Here is a 20,726-nt window from a genome sequence, read left to right as displayed (position 1 = left end):
TGCTTGATGGTTCCTGGGGGATTGAAGATGGGGGAGAGTTTGTTCTTTATACTTCCCATTCTATTAGGAATCCCACCAAACTAGCCCAGTGGGTGGCTGGAATAAAGGAAGTGTTAGGAAGCAGCTGGCATAAAGATCTACCCAGTCTACTGGTTGAGAATTTTTTTTTCCCCTAAAAGACATACATTGCCAGGAAAAGCTAACAAAAATTTCAAGGCAGATTTGGAGGAATTAAATTATTCTTAGGCATATTGCCTGGTTTCTAAGCATTTAGGGATATGTAAATGTTCGTGTTCTTTAGAGGTCTGTGTCTCTTTTGTACAGAGTACATTAGTGCTAAAAATGAGATTTGCTAGTTCTACATTTTCATGTGAATTTATGAAGTGAATATTCAATTTGATTCTGGATCTTTCGAAAGGAAAGGCTTTCTTTAAACAAATAATATGGCTTATTTTTCTGATATGGTCTACTGGTTGCTTTAATTCTTTTCTCCGACAACTGCAATGCAAAGTAGAGTACTGTCCCCAATTAATATTCTTGTTCCACAAAGACTTCCAGTGTTTGTTTTTGCTTCTTTTAATATGTAACTCTCCTAAGTGTGTTATTGTATTACAGCTAAGAGGCTTTAACCATGTAAAGTTGAATACTTTACACTTCTGAATGCCAACATAACAATTAATCTGTGATTAGAGTTTGCTTCTTAAGATACCTCCACTGACGAGTGCCTATAATATTAAACTTCTAAAGTGTTCCACTCTTTAAAACTTATAAAAGCTCTCTTTGATATAGCCCACTGAAATTGTGTGGCTATTGTTTTTATTGCTTTATTGTACAGCCAGCTTAACTGAAACCTTTGGGTGGCTTTTACTCTTTATAATAAAGATAACATTGAGAAATGCCTGGAGTACAAAGTGTACATGTGTACATGCCGTTCTCAGCCATCTACTCTGACTTAGTAACTCTCTAATTCCCTTGCCTCCACTGTGTTTAAGAACAAAAAAGAAAAACACTTCCATTTCCCATTTCCTCCATCAAGCTCTCTTTATAGAGTGATCTGCAGCAGCCATTGCTACTTCCTCTCTGATATTTTTGAACTCCTTAAGACGTTCTTACTGTCCTCACTACTGGACTGGAATCTGCGTGATGATTCCATCATGGGCGAAGCCCCAAATTATCTCACCTTGACTCAGTCTCTCCTGTCTGGATGCCTTTGTAGGATTTAGTCTTAGGGATCACATTTTCCTACGTGAACTCTTCTTCCTTGTTTTTGGGACATTGTCTGTAAACCTTGACTTTCCCTCCTCAGTTACATACATTGAACTTCACTATTTGGCCCTTGGATCATTTTTAACTTTTAATTTGTCCTTGTGATCGCTTCCATTCCATTGAGTTCAGCCTTGCCTAATTTTGGCTGATTGCCAAATCCCTAGTGTGTTTCCTCTTCTGAATCACAGACCAGGGTTTTATCAGCCACTAGCACACTTGCACAGGGGTGCCCAGAATCACCGTCAGCACATCAGGTCACCTGGCTTCTCTTTGCCTGATAGTGCTACAAACTCTCATTCATGCAGGATCAGGCATCCTTTGCTCCTCTCGTTCTCGCCCTACATTTAAGCATTTGCCACATCCCACGTGTTCTTTCTCTGCAGTGTTTATTTCACTCCTCCCCTTTCCACACCTGCTGCCACCTCGGTTTGTGTCCTCACTGCCTCTTGGCCAGACCTCTGCAACATACCTTTCTCACACATTGTGGTTAGACTGATATTCCTCAAGTGCAGCTCTGATCCTATTGCTCACTTTTCACCAAGCCCTTTCACTGTTCCACATGGTGGACTGAATCACTCACAAACTCAGCATGGGCATGCGTGATGTCCTACAGCCCCTACCTAAATCCCTAACCCCAATCCCACTGCTCCCTCTTTGGCTGCAGACTGCCTGTTCTAGCTCTTCTCAGAATATGACATTTTCTTAGTCACTTCTGTAACTAACATCCCACCACACATTCCGTTCTGTCTTCAGATTCCTGCAGTTAGTGTGCTTTCTCCCTCATTTGAACCCTGTAATGTTTAGTTTCTGCCTCTCTTATGACATGTACTAGTGTTGCGGCTCTTTGTGTACTAGTCTTATCACTGAGACATTGCCTCATGCCGACACTCCTCCCCTCTGCCCCCGCCCTGTGTTCTTAGAAGGCAGCGACTGCCTTACTAATCTTTGTTGTGTATATTGTGTCAAGCAATAGCACACTGGCCTGTGTCTGTCTGCCAAATCGATTAAGTACTTGTTGAATGGAAGTAGAAATTCCAATTAATACAGATGGCAAAGTGTGGTGTTCATTCTTAAGTCTCGTTTTTTCATTCCTAGGTGAAGCTCATGTGTGGAGTGCCACGGTACAATCAGACGACAGATGGACAGTGTGACAAAAGTGTCAGAAAGGATTGGGCCTCGCTGTGAGAGTCAGCCTGGATTCAAAGTGTTGACAAGTTGCTGAAAAGGAAGCCAGTGGGAGGACTGTGGCACGCAGAGGAAGTGGAGCCCTGTCTTTGGTCACACCATTGATGGAGGACAGATGGACAGCCGTATGGCCAGTCGCCTCTCCTCTTAAACCTTTGGAGAGTGGTCCTTTGTCCTCTGCTGGACACATAATAGGAATTCTAACACACTGTCTGAATTCACTCTTCATAAAAACGTAAAATCAGACTGCTCTGTACAGCCAGGCTCAACTGTTGCATGGTAGCAGATTTGCAAACATGAGTGCTGAGGGGTACCAGTACAGAGCGCTGTATGATTATAAAAAGGAAAGAGAAGAAGATATTGACTTGCACTTGGGTGACATATTGACTGTGAATAAAGGGTCCTTAGTAGCTCTTGGATTCAGTGATGGACAGGAAGCCAGGCCTGAAGAAATTGGCTGGTTAAATGGCTATAATGAAACCACAGGGGAAAGGGGGGACTTTCCGGGAACTTATGTAGAATATATTGGAAGGAAAAAAATCTCGCCTCCCACGCCAAAGCCCCGGCCGCCTCGGCCTCTTCCTGTTGCACCAGGTTCTTCAAAAACTGAAGCAGATGTTGAACAACAAGGTCAGTATTGATAAGTGGTTGCTTAATGACTCCCTTTCTTTTTCTTTTTAAGGAAAAGTCTTAAGTTTGGGTTGAGTTGTTACGTTCTGGGCAGAAGTCATCTTGGCAACTGTACCTGAATTGATGTGTGGTGCAAAAAAGCTTGGTCAGTCATTACACAGCTAGAAATTTGTGTTTTTGACACCCAAAGGAAATTCTCATTACAGCATTTTAGAATTCAGATTTTCAGATTAAGAGTGGTCAAGGGGTATAATGCAAATATTCCAAAATCCAGAACAACATGATATCTCCAACACTTCTGGTTCAAGGCATTTCAGATAAGGAATACTCAACCTGTGTATATCTAATAATAATTTTGGGAAAGTGGAGGGTAAGTCTAATATAAGTATGTTTAACATAATTTGTATGGAAAAATGTAGAGAGTAATAAAATGACCACAGAACTCAGCTGAGAAGAAACCATTGTTTTTATAACCCGATATCTACCTCTTGGTTTCCTCTCCAGGATCACTGTGGCCAAAGCTGAAACCCAATCCTATAGTTAGTATAAAAGTAAAGGGATTTCACTTCCTTTGTGGGTAGTGTCATTTGTAGCATTAATGCCTATAGTCTGGTTCACCTTCATGAGGGGAAAAAGCATTCACTGAATACTTTTCTTATATGGAAACCACCTTCATTCAAAAACCACTTACTGCTTATTGGAGATGGTCCATACTTGCGCTTTGGGCACAACTGTGTCTTTAAGGTTTATCTTATGTTCGGTTTCACACAGAGACAAGCCTTATGCTCAGCTTTAGTGTTATCAGCTTTGTCAAATACTGGTTTCCTCACTAGTAAATCACATGCATTTTTCTTTTTTCTCTTGTAGTCTTTTTTGTTAGGATCTAAGAAGGGAATGGGAAGGAATGTTTAAGATGGGTGGGCCTAACTGCAGTAGTTATATATTGAGGAGACCTGACTGGCATCACAGGATATTTCTGGAAGAGATTCTGGTACCATTAGTAAGCTGTTATGACTTCTTTAATGTTGCCTTATTCTAACACAAGTGAATAAGACAATGAGAACAGAGAAACAGAATGCAAGGGTAAGAGCTGCCTTTCAGTACTGAGTAATAATAGATTGGGAATATTGTGTTAAAGTCAAGGAATTTACTAATGATACCTGAAGAGAAGCCCTTTTCTTTCCCACACCCAGCCCAAAGGGGATACTTATTTCATAAATGTTACACTTTATAATGTTCAAATAACATCTTTTATTATATTGTTCAAAAGCCAAAGTTAATTTTTCTTTGCAGATGAATCAAAAAACCATGACTCTCCACACATACATAAGTGATTTTGTCAACCATTGCAGCACTTAGCAGATTGAAGATACATATGTATAATCGTTTTTCTCCACCAAGTTATATATTTTTCACCTTTTATTTTTTTAAGTTAAAAACATTTTCTTCAGTAGGCTAATTCAAAAGGAAAAGTGATTTAATTTTTCCCAGAATACAGAGCTTTACAGAATCATAAAAATATCTCAGTTGAATTAGAGAAGATTATTTACAAGGTGGAATAAGGGCACCTTGTCAAGAATAGTTCCAAAACAGTTTTATAAAAGCAGTTTCTCAACAAAATTGCATTTGATAATTGCTATCAGGTGTAAGTTTCTTTGGATATGGTGTACAGAAAAGCAAGTCTTTCCTTATAGAAAAAGTCATTTTTTCTTTTTATATCCTAAACTATTTTATAATGCTTGCTTTCTCATGTAATGTGATGACAATTGAGATTTTTAGCAGCTTTTCCATTTTTCTTTAATACATGGAAAGGTGGAGTGAAATGAAAATTTTTAGCAGAATTCAAGAAAGAGACCCATGATAATGGCATAAAAGTATTAGAGCCTGAATATAAATGAGAAATTAGGAATAACTGAAAGGTTGAAAAGAAAGTGGGGGGGGGGTCATGTGGGGAGTATAATACTAAACATTCAATTTTCTAGAAATGTTGGTCTTGTATTCTCATTTAAATATTCCTACGAAGTGAGAATTCAATAGCCCCTATGAGTTGCTTGTTGAATTGATATGGAAAGTAGTTATAAGGATAAATTTTATATGTTGGAACCTATGAGACTGGTTTCTTTTGCCTCCATTTGTATTTCTTTGAAAAGATTTTGCAGTGACAAATTGTATGAAGGCAAGAAATGATAGTTCTGTTCTGTTCTTACTGTAATTGAATTCTTTAGTTCTTTTTTTTTTTTCCTTTTAACACCCTACACCTCCACCTGACTTAGCCAGTTTTTCATGTTATGCTGTGTTTATTGCATTTAGAAGGTTATTCCTCACCAACCCTCCACCGCAGGTCTAGGATTTGTTTTGTGGACTTGGCACACCTCATTAATGGGCAGCAGGGTAGATAGAGGGTGTGAGGACAGCCTGCATATACCGATCGTGTGTCTGTGTCCTGCTGAGCCTTGCTACCTTCTCTGTTTTTGAAAGGAAGTTGTCATTAGAGTCTGGCCAAAAGTACATTCTGTGAGAGATTCCTCCCTGTATGATAGAGTCTTACTTTTCTACTTTGCTTGTATGTTCTTGGAAATAAAGCTGTGACATTTTACTTTTTGACAGAAAGAGTCAGAAACCCTTAGGAAATCTTATATACAGCGCTGTACTTTCTTCCAATACATTTTGCATGCAGTTTTTTAGGAAGCCCTGGCATATAGATTGAATGAATTGTTTTAATTGGATAATCTTGGATGTTTTGGGACTTAAATACATTTAGTAAGCATGGCCCGAGTCCTTATTTTGCGCTAGAAAGCAAAGATAAAAGATGAAATCAAGACTCAAGAACCAGCGTGCCCTGAGATACTCTCTCATGCCTCTCTTCCACCTTAGAGCTGTGCTTTGTCCCCTCTGCTTGGACAGCTCTTCCCCTAGACATCTGAGACTGACCCACTCTCACTTCTCTGCTCAAATCTTTCTTCTCATGGAGTCTGACTCTACTCACGATATTCCATGCTGGGACCTACCTCTCTGCTTTTGCAAATCATTGATTATTTAACCCGTGATATCATTTACTTATTATGTTTATTGTTCATTGACTGTTCCCTCTGTTAGATTTTTAAGCTCCGTAAGGGGAGGGACCTTTGTGGTCCTCCATTATCCTAAGTATCTAGGACAGTGTGGTAGGTTCCCAGCATGCTGGTAAACATGGGCTGCTGCAGCTCATCTTCTAACTATTTCACTTTCTGCATTGCTTTTGAAATTGACCACGTGCTCTGAATGTCATGTGCAATCATACAAAGCTTAATGGCCCATCTTGTTTTAGAAAATAACAGCTTATTTATTATCCACATCCTCCACATCTGAGGCATTCTGCCTTGGCCTTCACCATTGCCTGGTATGTCTCCAGAACTCTTCATTTTCTTCCCAGGGCCTAGGACAGGTAGTTCTGCTGGTGGGAAAGTGGGTTAAGCTGATAGTGCCTTCAGTCACTTAAGTCAAGTGCGTAGAGGGTCTGTCATGGCCAGCGAGTATCCTCAGAGCAAATTCTGTGCCCTTTCTCCCATCCTTTTATCTCCTTCCCTTTGCATGGGGGCTAAAATTGCCAATATGACGATGACATTTCATTTTTCTACAAACCAGTAGAGCCCTATGTTATGTTCTTTGGAGAGAACCTCTTCCATATTTTGTTTGGATAAAGAGTGTGCTGGGTGTGCAAGGTGGGTGTTACATGCTCTTGGGTGAGGCAGCTATTGAAAGGCAATCTTCTGGCTTAGGCTGCTCAGATCCTGGCATCCCGTCCCGCTACACACAACCCCGTTCAGCCAGGGTCCTATATTTTCTATTGTACACAAGGAAATGAGTTGATTGAAAGTGGGGATATAGGGATATGGGAATAAAAATATATTCCTCTGTCATATGTAAGCCATACCAGTGAGGCTATTTCTCAGGACAGTGGTTTTAACTCATACTTTGAGATCCTTTAATTAAAGTCATACTAATGCAGAACATTTAGACGAGTGAATCTATGCCCATGTTAGTTTGTGGAGTGCACTGAAACCTGCTAATATAAGAGATTACTTACTGCATCTCCACCTCCATCCTGACCTACACAACCCTCCCTGGCTCCTCCTGCAGACTCTGACAGTGGATTTCAGCTGGTTTCAAACGTAAGACATAAAGCGTGCATTTGGCATGGCTTATGGTAAATTTTGATCAAAATCCCTTTTAAACAGAAAAAAAAAGGCCGCCATTGGCGTTGGTTTTCATGGTTTCCCGAGGCATGTTATTGTTACATTTTTCACATTCAGCATTTGAGTGTCCCTTCATGGTTGTTGTTCCCTGTCCAGAAAGCAGGGCTGCAATAAATCACAAACGTTGATACACTGTACAGAGGTCACAGAAAATAGTGACCTGATCCAAAATTACACACCTCTGCTGAGCCCATTGGTCATAACCTACTGCTGTCTCCTTCAGGCAAATAGTGCTTGTGCAAGTTATTTGCTTTGCTTCACAAATTCCTGCCTTTATGAATTCTGTTTTCTTTCAGAATATACTTTCTCATAACATTCTTCACCTTCCTTCCTACTTAAATAAGCCTTTGCTGTGAACTTGGAGGTTTGTCTTGTTAAGCCCAAGTGATGGGGAAAATCACCCAATTTATGGTGCTGACTGCACGTTCTGCATCTATCAACCACTTTGTTTTTGCAAGGAAGTTGGGTCAGTTACAGGATCTCAGAAGATAAGGGCCTTTGAGCTCTGTCTCTAACTTCTGACCAACCAGAAAAGTTCATCAGGACATTATGGAGATTTCTACCCAGGCACAAAAATTTAAGTGTTAGCCCTCTGTATTTCAGTAGGAAATGAAATATATTTCTAAAAGATGTAATGAATATAATTGATTAAAGAGTGTGTCTGGAAAAAACAAACGTGCTAATTATTTTGAATAAAATCAAATTAGCCTAACCACTTATCTTAGGGTCAGAGAATATGTCATTTGCATATTAAATTACGTATTGCAACACAGCTCACCCTCTCATGAGCATTTATTTATATTCTCATTACATTTTTGATTTTTTAAAAACATGTTTTCTGTTAATTTTAGTTATTTTGTTTCCCTAAAAATGTGTAAGAGAAAGGAAAGTAGCCCTAATTAACAATTTGTGTATCCATGGTTTTTTGAAAACGAAATTGACAAAAAGAGGATTCTCACCTTTATTGCTTTTTAGCAGGAGGGTTCTGATCCTGAGCTGGCCTGGCCATTTGAGGAATTCACAGGCACGCTCTGAGGGGCCGTGAGTAGGGAGGCTCTCTCGCCTAGAGAGGAGAGGAAGGCATTTCTCCCTCCTTCTCCCAGTCTGTTATTTGAAGGGAATTACTTGAACTTCTCTCCTAGAGCTTTGGTGACAGTTAGGTCCAGGCTTGCAGAATAAGACATTATTTGAGGGGAAGCTTTCTGCCAGGTGTCCGTTTCTGCCTCCGTCCTTTAGAATGTTTGTTCAGATGCTTTTGTTAAGGCTTCTGGCTCTATACACTTCTTCCTGTGTTCTTTTTTCAAAAATGGTGAAAGGGTCCAGTGTCCTTATATGTACATCCTAAGTGAAGCCCTCACACACCTCTGATTCAAATAGGAGTTATGTAACTAGAGGGAGCGTATTTTGTTTTTTGGCAACTAAGTTAATGTTGATATTCGAATACAATTTTCTTTGTTATAAATATGGAACTCTCTATTTAACTTGTCAATAGATTCTTTGATAAATTTGATGTCAGTCTTCTCTGGTTTCTAGATGAATGCATCTTTGTCTGCAAGAAGAGACATTTTGATTAGTAAGAATTTCTTCTCTGAGTGAGAAAAAATTAGAAATTCTGAAATTCAACAACAAATGGTCACTTACATCTGCTAAGTAGCACCCAAAAAGGGGAGAATTTTTCACCTATGGCAAATAAGAGTGCCAAATATGACATTATTTGCATATCCATGTTTTGATTAGTAAAAACCAAACAGATGTTAGTACAGCTGGCTCTTGCCTATATGTGTATGTTTGTTGCTAACAAATTTCCATGGGGAAGGATGTAACATTGGTCTGGGGGTTCAGACAGGAGAAAATAACGTGGTGTAATAGCTTGAAATGAGAAGCATAATTGCATGATGGATTATATCTGAATGTTTTGAGGTCTTGAGTTTACATCATTCAATGTCAAAGAAGTCCTTAGGCTTTCAATAGAGGAGGACACGTGGAGGGGGATGAAGGGAACTAGAAATGGGCTTTATTTCAATTACTTGGGTATAGTGTACCTAAAATGTCAAGTTGTTTAACAGAATATCAGACTACTTTATAAATGTGTTATTCCTTCTTACCAATTTATGTAAAGGACCACGATATTTTATTTTTACTATGAAAATTCCATGCAGTATACAGTGAGTAGAATTATTGTAGTAGAAACATTGTTAAAATACAACTTTGAATTAAAAACAAAACATGGTATACATTGTTATATAATGGATAACGTAGTGTATACATTGTTAAAATATATCCTTGCAGTTTAAAACAACACAAATTAGCTGCAAATCTTTGTTTAATTATGTATGCAGAACTTTCTCCCAAAGACTTTATACCACCTAAAGCATGGCTGTGATTTTCAGGAATACACTCTCTGGACTGTTTCTTGCTTGGAGGTGTTTGCAATGTGTTTGTATTCATCTATCTCTCTATTCTCAGTTGGTAGATTATGTAATGCCTATAGATTATTCTGTCCTGTCACAGTTTGATTCATATTGAAGTTATAACTGTGAATTTATTATAGCATATTGCAGGAGACATAATTTGATGATCAAATCTGATATCCAAGAGAGTAAAGAATATAGACATAAGTGAAATATAAATCTGTGACATATTATTTGAATCAGAAATTCCACATTGCTTTGCTTTCTATAAATTTCTTAACCTTCTAGTTCCAGTGTTCTCTAATTGTAAGATGAAAAGCTAAATGCTGTCTCTTTTGAGTTTTGGCAGAGTTTTTGTTTTAATCCTTCTCTTCCTAATCAGAAGAATTGTTGGAGAAATAAGACCCAGAAAAATTGGTTCTCACTAGTAGTGTTTCCCCAATAATGCAACCCAGAAGCCCTGTATATGAGAATAAGGGAATGCAGTGAGGATTTATGCAGAGAAGCAGCCTATGATGGTCGGAAAGATGTATTTACTTGATCTCATTGCACGATCTGATTGGAGACTGATCCATGGATTGTATGGGATTATTGCTTATGAAAGTTCCTACCTGGTTCCAAGTTTTTGCAAATGCATGTGGTGTATGGTTTTAAGATATGTTTCACCAGTGTGAATATTTAGGCTCTACCTCTGTTGGTGGGCAGTTAGCAATTGCTGGTATCTAAACTGGTGTGAGACTTACTGCCTCCTTTGAACGGCATCTATGCAGTAGAGCTAAACTCGTTGACACGATCTGTGCTCAGAGTTCCTCCAGATTTGTTTCATACATATTTGTTAAATTTTGCAAGGTAAGTAGAGAGTGATGGTTATAACATTTTGTTTATTCAGACCCCTCTAAATCTACCTAAGAGGTAACATGTTAGCATAAGCATTAGACAAGGCTGCATTGTGAAGTCAGAGTGACTGTCTGGAGTTGTCATTGTCATCTTCCAAGCTTTCTCCTAAAGAAGAAAATTGACATAATGCTGTCAGACTCAGCACATGAGACCAGTGCCACAGCAAGCACTGGTTCCAGCCTGCTACTGGTTTTTTGGTAAAATGCAGTTTTCAGAATTACTCAAGGGCATTAATAAGATTAATTTTTATGATATTAGATATAGTATGTTAACTTTTTAGCTATTGTTAGTCTTAAACACTGATGGTTTTATTTTTATTCCATTTAAAAGAATAATTTTTGAGGCCAGTTGCAGTGGCTCACACCTATAATCCCAGCATTTTGGGAGGCCAAGGTGGGCAGCTCACTTGAGGTCAGGAGATCAAAACCAGCTTGGCCAATATGGTAAAACCCCGTCTCTACTAAAAATACAAAAATTAGCTGGGTGTGATGGTGCATGCCTGTAATCCCAGCTACTAGGGAGGCTGAGGCAGGAGAATCACTTGAATTTGGGAGGCGGAGGTTACAGTGAGCCGAGGTTGTGCCATTACACTTCAGTCTGGGCAACAGAGTGAGACTGTCTCTAAATAAATACATAAATAAATAATAAAAATAATTTTCAATGCTTAAGAATTTTTTTTGTCAGTAAACAGTTCATTTGAAAAAAATTTTTTTTTTGCATTCTTGTGTCCCAACTATAGAAATATAGCTGAATATTTGTGGCATCATTAATGCATAATTTCAAAGCATTTTACACATTGTTAACTTAAATCTTACCATGTTCTTTCAGGTAGCAAAAAGTAAGTTTGTTTATTATTTATTCAGAAGTATTTGAAGAAGTTAAAACAAGATGATTTTATTGCTAAATAATAAGGAATATCTGTGGAGTACCAAGGAATGAGATATAATGAATTTGGTTAGAGTATATCAAAGTACATATTATAGTTTTTGTCTCACACTTCCCTGTGGATCTGTTTAACTGTTGAAAATGTCTTCTTCAAAATGAACCTTAAACATTTGCAAATTTAGTCTTTGCTAATTATTCTGCCAGGCTTTTTTTTTTTTTTTTTTGAGAGTCTTGCTCTGTCGCACAGGCTGGAGTGCAGTGGCTCAATCTCAGCTGACTGTAACCTCTGCCTCCTGGGTTCAAGCAGTTCGCCAGCCTCAGCCTCCTGAGTAGCTGGGCCCACCACCACACCTGGCTAATTTTTGTATTTTTAGTAGAGACGGAGTGTCACCATATTGGTCAGGCTGGTCTCGAACTCCTAACCTCAGGAGATCCACCCGCCTCGGCCTCCCAGAGTGCTGGGATTACCAGTGCGAGCCACCACGCTGGCCCTGCCAGACATTTTATAGATATTTTTCATCTGACCCTCACAACCACCCTGCAAAGATGGCATATTATCACCATTTTTGAGATTTAAAAACTGAAGGTCATGTGATTGTGTAAATATTTAAAAAGAAAGGGGACTTCATAGTGACGCTGCATTCACAAGATTCAAGAACATTTTGGGCAAGTCAGACAGTCGTGGGGATCACCTTAAGCAGTCCCTTGTGAAGTTATCGGTAATTGAATTCTGCTTTTTGGGTGGTCTTCAATTATGTCTGATCTATCTGTTAAGTTTCACTAGCTATTACATTCATACAACTCCAGAAATTTACCTCCAATTTATATGTGACTTACAACAATTTCTTATGTCTGGTAAGTATTTGAAAGGATTGAATTACAAAGAGACGGATAAGGCCATGAAGCTAAGACAAAGTTTTGGGTATATGCATGTAAATGCAATTTTTCTCAGGAAGAAATACACCATGATCAGATAACTCAAAAGTTTTATAACCTTGATAAATAGATTTACCTTCATTTCTGTTGTTTTTGAAGAAGTTAAATGTCTGCTTTAAATGTTTCCTGCATTTCAAGTTTTCTTATTTCAGACTCATAATTATATCATTTTGATTAAAATGAAGCACAGACTGGAGTTATACTTGCTTAAAAGCCAAAAACTTGAGGGTATCCAGCATAAGAATTGTGTGTTTTGGCCTGTGGATAGCAGCTGCTTGAAATCGGTAAAAACAAGAAACTTGAAGTTGACTCAGATAAATCTGAAGTCTTGTACCTGAATTATGTCAAGGTTAGCAGTAAATGCCATTTAAAAAGACTGAGCACAAATTGCCAAATTCCTTTGAATGCCAAACCGTATTTCTCAGGAAAGTCGGCCACTACCAAATTTATAACATTTGTGTTTCTGTTACCTAAATTCCAAGGGCAGAGGGGTGGATGAGGGGGTAAGTGAAAGGCACAGGTGAATTTTCTTTTCAGGTGTCTAATAGGACAGTGTGACATTGCCCAGAGATCGTCTCCCAAAGGTAGTGAGTGCCAGCAGAACTTCCTGAATGCATTTATTTTTGCTTATTTACTTATTTTCCCATTGAATTAAAAAAACCTTTAAAAAATGGTTTCTGAGTTAAAAAGGCCTCTGGCTGGTAGTCCTGAGACAGCTTCTTGAGAGTCTCCAAGAGAGCCTCTTCTCACTACAGTCTGAAGAAGATAGGAAGAAAAAAAAAATTATTCTAAATACATAAAACTAGAATTAGTGGGGAGAAATGCATAGTGTAAACTCAACAGAACCAGGGTTAAAAAATTTAGGGTAAGTTTTGACTACCTAAAAATAGCAGGGCAGACCCATCCCCTCCCTAATTCTGTCCATAATTCAGAAAGGGCGCAGGGAACTGTCCTCAGGAATGCTCTTCCCCCCTCTTCCTTGTCCTCTCCGACAAAGCCTTTCTAATCAGTAGGAGGTTACAAAATGAATTACTTTTAAATTTATACCTCTTGTTCATGTGGGAGGACCTAAAGGTTGCCTTTTTATTGTTAAGCTTTATAATTTAAAAAGGTATAAATTTAAAAGTAATTCATTTTGGTTAACTTAAAAAGTAATCATCAAAATAAAACTATAAAGTATATATCTTCTAAACACATAGAAATATATATTCCAAAAGATAGGCAACAAAGAATAAAAATATTACAGGGAAAATGTTTACTGTATATGAATATTTTAAAGAAATACAGACATAAACATATGTATGTACATATATACACATATATACATATAAAATTGACCATATACATGTATTTATGTGTTCAACACACACATTATTTTTCAGGTACTGCACTAACCTTTTATTCCATTGACTTGTTACTTTTCCTAAGAACTCTATGACACTGGCCTTATTATACCTGTTTTAAAGATAAACAAGTGTACTTAGATGATGGCCCAAGGTCACACAGCTAGTGGAGGAGCTGGGATTTCACCCCAAACAGTCCGACTGTTGACCCAATGCTCTTAAGCAACTGTGCAATACAGCGAAAGAGCCGGCGGGGGTTAATGTTCACACTGCTTCATGCTGCTGACTTCTGACCAGCCACAGGGCACCCTGGAGCCAAAGGCAGATGACTCCCTGGCTTGCCAGTGACGTATGATGCAGTCTGATATGACAAAGTGAGTTAAGCAAGCAGATTTTTCCTCTCAGGAAACACACCCAAGAATAACTAAAAAGAATAAAGCAGATGTGTGAGTTACTGTCCTTACAGCAAAAGAACCTCATCAGAACCACAGGCTGGAAAGAGGTGATTACTTTTAAAGGGCAGTTCATTCCTTTTGCATGTTGGAACCTGTGGCTCTTAACTGGCTAAAATTTTAACCTTCAGTGTGGCCCTCACTTGGCTTGTACTTCTTAATGTTGTAGATAACATTATAGATTTATATAATATTCAACTTTTATATATATTATATATAAATGTTTATGTATAAATATATATTTGTATATAATATGTATTTATATATGATGATATATAGTAAATGTTATATTTAAACCATCATATGGAAAAGCCATTATTGGGTACACGGTACAAATCTGCCTTTATAATTGAGTATGCTGTTTCACTAAAAGCAGCTTTAGAGAAAGGACTGAAAGCTAGCTCTAACTTGCTACTTCACTAGCCTTCATTGTTTGGATTGGCGTTACATGCACAGTTGTATTGTAACTGTCACTTGTGGTCTAATCTTCCCCTTAGGGGAAACTTGAGAAACCTGGTGAGCTTTAACATTTAGAGGAAGTTTAAACATATTGGACCATAACATTCACAGTTGTTTAACCGAAACTCCAGTTCTTGTCAGACCACATCTCTGCAGCCCTTCTGTGATTGGAATCATCTAACTTTGGCCCTCACTAAGGAAAAATTTGACAAGATGCAAAAAAATGTTTACTCTTGTTTTCTTTGCCAGGAACCTGAGTCTGTGCAGCAGACTCTGAGACCTCTTTGCCTACCCCCAAATAAGTGAATTGTCAAATTCAACTAAGTGAATTGTCACTGTAACTGTTTTTTATTCCCATAACTGCTTTCAGTGAATTCCAACCTAGTTGTTACATCCCTTTAATATTTTGGGTAATTATGTTCTTCAAAAATGAAAATATTTTTTCCTTCCTTCCTTTCTTCTTTCCTTCCTCGTTTTGTTATAGTCTAGCTGTGACACCAGTTGCCCTTCATATATTCTAGAAGAGAATGATGGAGTGAGTTTCACAGTGATCTTTTTCCAAAATGCAAAACCACTGTCACTCTCTACCTCCCAGGCAACCCCACTCATTCTATTTTCTAGAACACATTTAAAATATAGTTGGGGGTTTGCTTAGATGATGACGAGTCTCTTGATTCAGTGGACTCCTAAGGGACCATCTTTCACCAGCACTAAATGCTGTTTCGTTCACATATTTAAATGTTTTAAATTATAACTTAGCAATTGTAAGTAGTAATCTTCAGATTATATTGTCTCACATTTAATGTATAATTTCCTAAGAGAAGGAAATGGTCCTAGTAGGGGTTAATAGTTATAGTAACTATTAATAATACTGATGACTACTAATTAAGAGTAATTAAAGCCTCCTAAAATGAGAGGAAAAAAAGTCTTTTGTTTATAAGGGTTAAAAAGAAGAGTTGATACTTAATATTTTTAGTAAAATCCCAGTGCATGTTTGGTTAATTTTGTTACTTTATTCTGGACATGTAGTTGAATAATTACCTGAATTTTTGACTTGCTGAAAAGGTGGTAATTGCAATTTTTTTTTTGTTTTACGTTACTGTTTTTAGTTCATTACATCTAGATGCTACATTTTCCTTTTCTTAAATACAAGCAAGATAAAATGTTTTACCTCTGAGATGAAAAATTTGAAATTTCTTTAATGTGATTCCTTACTAACACGATTGCAAGCACGCGTTGAACGTTTGCTTTGTGCCAGGCACCGCGTGCTGTGTGCTCTACCTACCTAATCTCACTTAGTCCACTTAGTCCTGTTTGCAGGTTGAGGCTTAGAAAGAAAAAGAAACTTGCCCAGAGTCCAACACTAGTAGCTGGTAAAGAGCAGGTCTTTGCATTAGCTTTTCTCGCTTCAGGATGGGTTCCTCCCGGCACCACACTGTACCACCCTCAAGACGAGTTACAGGAGGAAAGGAACCTCTGGCGGTATTAACTAAATCTTAGCAAGTAGTTGCCTGTAAATTGTAGACTTTTAAATACAATCTCACATTTCTGTGATCTTTATCCAGACACCAGTTACCTTCAAACTAATTTAAGAATCTTATAGATATTAAAAATGCTTGATTGGCCAGTCTTATTTCTGTGAAAATCAGGTACTAGAAGCATGTGTCAAATCAGAGACTTATTTGTGACAATTTGCACACACATTTGGACAAAATGCATCAACTTCTCTCAAAGTTTACTTGAAATAAAAAGGGCAGAATATGAAGTATCACAGATTAAAGCAATGTCCTCATTCCATTTAGGCAAAAGTATTGTGATATTTGAATATTGTTAGTTTGAGAATATGGAATTGTACTCCTTATAGCAATTCCAACCTAGAAAAAGATTTGTGTTTTAACTGATGGGTTAGGCAAAAAAATTAATCTTGGCATAGAGGAAAGAAACAGCTCTGACTTAGAAGACTTGAGGCTAGAACATGGATCAAGTGTCTGAAGTTTTTCACGTGGCCTCAAGTTGAATCTTGCTCAGAAAATACATGGTGGTCAAACTTGACATCATAGTCATGATGTATGAAGCCAAAAGAAAAGTCCTAGTTTAGTTGCTGGGTGGTTCCATTAAATCATGAACGTAGGTTTAATGATTTTATTGGAAGCATGACTTCCAGTGAGGCAAGGCAGCAGGCCCCAGAAGAGAGGTCTTCCATGGGTAGATAGGAACTCAAATGCTTTCCCAGACTGGACCCAGGAGACCGTGTCAGGGACTGTGATACGGCTTACCACCAGGACAGATCATTCTCCCTCTCTGTCTAAGGAGTTAGGGTATCCCCAGGAGCTATGATGGGAGGTAGAAATTCACACCTGTGAAATGGGAGGTATGCTGGGTTGAACGGGATAGCCCAAGGCCTGTCCATGAGCTGAGCCACGGCCAAGGATTTCTTAATTCTAGAGGCCTCCTTCTTGAGCTTGCCTTCTTTTGAACTTGGCCCTCAGTGTCTGGGTAAGTTGGAGCGTGACTATCCAGGGAAAGCCCCTGGTTTGTATTTAGTCAAGTTGGCCAGAGAAAACTGGATCTAAGCGGGAATAAAATTTGCTGACCCCCATCTCAGAGGTTAACATTTTCATTTGTGTTTTGCATGACTCATTTTAAATTACAGTGCTCTACAAGTATAGAAAGAAGCCTTCCTCTTCCCACCCTCCCCCAGACACCACATAATGGAAAAAGCAAGAATTTTCTGCATAAGCAAGTCCTTAAAACACACACACACACACACACACACACACACACACACAAAGGCCAGCCTCTGATGGGACTTCTTTCCTGCCAGAAATCCCACTGGTCCACTGTCGCAATTTTTACAAAAGGCCACGATGAAAGAGTAAGGCCCATTTTGAGCCGTTTGCTTCTGTATTATGTGAAACATAACTTGTATTTCTGTTCTTGGTATCAGAATTGTTAGTTTTTGAACATGTAAAATCTACTAGGCTCTCTGACTGTTAAAGTATAATTTTGATTAAGAAAAGATGTGTTCCACCGCTTTGATTAGACACATAAAACTTTGAAAAGTTTTGATGTTCTGTTTCCTGTTTTAAAAAAGTGTGTCCTCTCCTATGAACTCTAACTAGATGAGAGGATTTTCCTCAGAGAAAATTCAGCCCTGGGAAGAACCATCTATGGAGGTCATAACCTAGAAAATTCTTCAAGGGAAGTTGCAATGAATTAAAAGAGGTTGGAGTCAGAAAGTTCTGTTCTACCAAATTTGTGCTAATAGTTGCACCTTTCTTTCCCAGAATGGTCACTGGAGAAAATGTGTAAACCAACTGCAAACAAGTATTATCTGTTGCAGCTTTTTCTTTTCCTTTAGTGACAGTTCAATTAGTTAACCAAAAGAAGCTACTGTACCATCAAGACTAACTCCCAGCCCACGGCTTCAGCATAAAGCAGCTGCTCAATTAATTTTGGTGGATCAGGGGCAGAAACAAGTTACCTTTGGGATGCAGATTCTGAATAGTATGCCATGAAACGATTAAATGAATGAGAGTGATGAGGGGCTACTTAATTGGAACTATGTAAAATGGCTCCTTAAGCTTCATGGACAATTGAGTAACTTCAGTTTCCTGTCCACTCTTGTTTACTTCCTGCTCTTCTAGAGTCAAGTGTTAGGTATTCTGGTCTCTTACAATGAGAAGATTAAACAGCTATAGTTTAAAGCATTAATCTAGAGTGTTCTGTGGCTGCATTAATTATATTTTCTACTAAGATTAAATTGCAGATGGATATAAGCAGCAATATATGTTTATCCAGGGCAAACCAAAATTCCGTTAACTAGCCATCCTTGGTGACTTTTTATTTATATATAAAGACCTTTTTAAATTGAAATAATTTAACTTGATTTTCCCCCAGGTAGGTAGAAGAAAAATGAATTGGATGCAGAAAACAGTTGTATGGAGTGTATTTTCATAGGTACAGGACTTGAGTGACAGAAAATTCTTTTTTTTTTCCCCAGTGGGATTTAGCAAAAATCATGTGTTGAAAGTCTCTTGACAAAATGGGTCATAATTAAAGACTTTGGGATTTATTTATGGGTATTTTAATTAGAAACATTAAGTTTACTCAGTGGTCCTTGTGAAAACTTTTCTCTCACTGCCTATTTTATGTCAAGTAATAAAATTGTTGTGAGTATGAAGATGAGTTTTAGGGCCGTTCATTTCTCCGGGACCCCCATCTGCTTCAGAGAGCTTTTCTCTTTCTTTCGCCTATTAAACTTCTGCTCCGAACCTCAAAAAAAAAATGAGTTTTAGCTGTAACCACATTGTAATTCGTGCTGAATATATGAATGCTGCTGTTCACTGAATAGTTAACTGGTCATATCCCTTGTTAATTTGAAGTTTTCTTCCTTTGTTTTGGAATAATAGTTACAAGGCAACAAATATTTTAGAAAAAATGCACTTGTTTGAACTTGTCAGATGTAATGTGACTCTGTGGGACTAGACGTTAAGAAACCATATGTTTAACTGAACATCATCTATGATATTCCATCTCATAACATGTTCCATGAGTTTCATGGACAATTTCTAAGAAAGTAGCATGCAGTTTTATCAACCTCTCTGCCTCCCTTGGCACAAGGAGTAATTTTTCTGTTATTGAGGGGGCAAAACAGAGGGGTAAAGGGACTCATACAGTTAGTTGCCAGATTAAGTCAGGCATCCAAGTCACTCTGCTTTGGGTTGATTCTCTGAGACTCAGCTGCTGACTTCAAAAGGAAGAAATAGATTTCAACATTGGAAAAGAATACAGTGTGGAATATATGATGGGTCTTATTAGCTATCTCTTATTTTCTAATCCAAAGAGCCTCCTAGTTGGAGGAAAAGCTTGAACTACATACGTATATCAGCAAATCTTCGTTATATTTTATAATTCTTTATTGCATTATACGTGAATATATTTAGCAGTGGTTGTACATCTTGGAAAGTTTAAGAATTTAGACAAATATACTTTTTTTAAAACAAAGCTGGTTGAGTTTTGAATATGCTGTTTTGGTCCTTATGAGCATGTGGGAGATACATAGGAGAAAGAGTTTGTTACTGATGTTATAGAATCACCAACGCAGCATTGCACTTTTGTTCTTTTCCATTCATTGTTCTTGCTTACGTGGAGCACTTGCAGACAGGCTGGACATCTCAGAGTTCTGAACAATGCCCTTGGCTAACCGTTAGTCCTAATTGCTGTGACTAATGTGCTGTGTGACCTAAAGACGGTAGCATACTTAACCTTGGTTTTCTCATCTGTAAAATAGAATTGATGACCTCTACCAAGCCAAGGATTTCGGTGAGGCCCTCAAAAATAAAAATTAAAAACAAAAATACATTTGGGATAAACATGAAAAAAATTACTTTTTAGACTGAAGCGATGCATTTAAACCTGAAGAAAACGAAAGGAATTGAAATTGTTTAGCCACAGAAAACAAAGACCAAGGACCAATTTAAACAGTTGAAAATTATATGAAGTAGTGTTTTATGGAGAGTAGTAATGAACTCTTCTTCACCTTCTTTGAAGCTGTCCAAAGAAGAAATGAAGTTAAATTATTGGAGACTTACATAAGTTAGTGAGCATGAACTGACCAGTTCTTTTGAAGACACATAATTGAGTATTCTCTTCAGTTGCAATGAAAGTGACAGTGAATTTGCTGAACACCTGTGTACATGTTTCCCCAAAGAGACCACTGGAATAAAGTTTTGTTTTGAGACAGAGTTTCCATTGCATTTATAAGTCTTGTCCCTTGAAGGATGTTTTCTGGTAAACACCTTTATTCTTTTTACATTATATGTCTTCATTACCTGTACAAGTTGGTTGTGAGCCATTCCAGAGTCTTTAGTATGCTGTATGGGTGTATTCTATACTTTATGCCTTATTTGGAAGTCATAATAATGTCAAAACCATGCCTAGCCATCCCCTCCCCTGCAAAGTCTCTTTTGCTTTGTCTACTTGGTGTGTATTTTTTTTTTTTTTTTTTTTGACAGGGTCTTGCTC

The 20,726-nt window shown here is 37.9% G+C and overlaps 1 protein-coding gene across 1 annotated transcript in view; it reads left to right on the top strand.

Moving 5' to 3' along the window:
* Positions 1 to 2,364: 2,364 nt before the first annotated feature.
* Positions 2,365 to 20,726, top strand: part of PIK3R1 (phosphoinositide-3-kinase, regulatory subunit 1 (alpha)) — a 71,004-nt gene continuing 52,642 nt past the window's right edge. Inside the window, exon 1 of the mRNA XM_011959342.1 lies at positions 2,365 to 3,081. Coding sequence (XP_011814732.1) covers positions 2,748 to 3,081 — 334 coding nt within the window. The 5' untranslated portion in view covers positions 2,365 to 2,747. The remainder of the gene's footprint in view (positions 3,082 to 20,726) is intronic.

This window comes from Colobus angolensis, unplaced genomic scaffold (assembly GCF_000951035.1).
Source record: "Colobus angolensis palliatus isolate OR3802 unplaced genomic scaffold, Cang.pa_1.0 Scaffold49, whole genome shotgun sequence".
NCBI lineage: Eukaryota > Metazoa > Chordata > Mammalia > Primates > Cercopithecidae > Colobus > Colobus angolensis.
The sequence above is the reverse complement of the archived record's forward strand: the minus strand, read 5'-3'. Positions and strand labels throughout refer to the sequence as shown.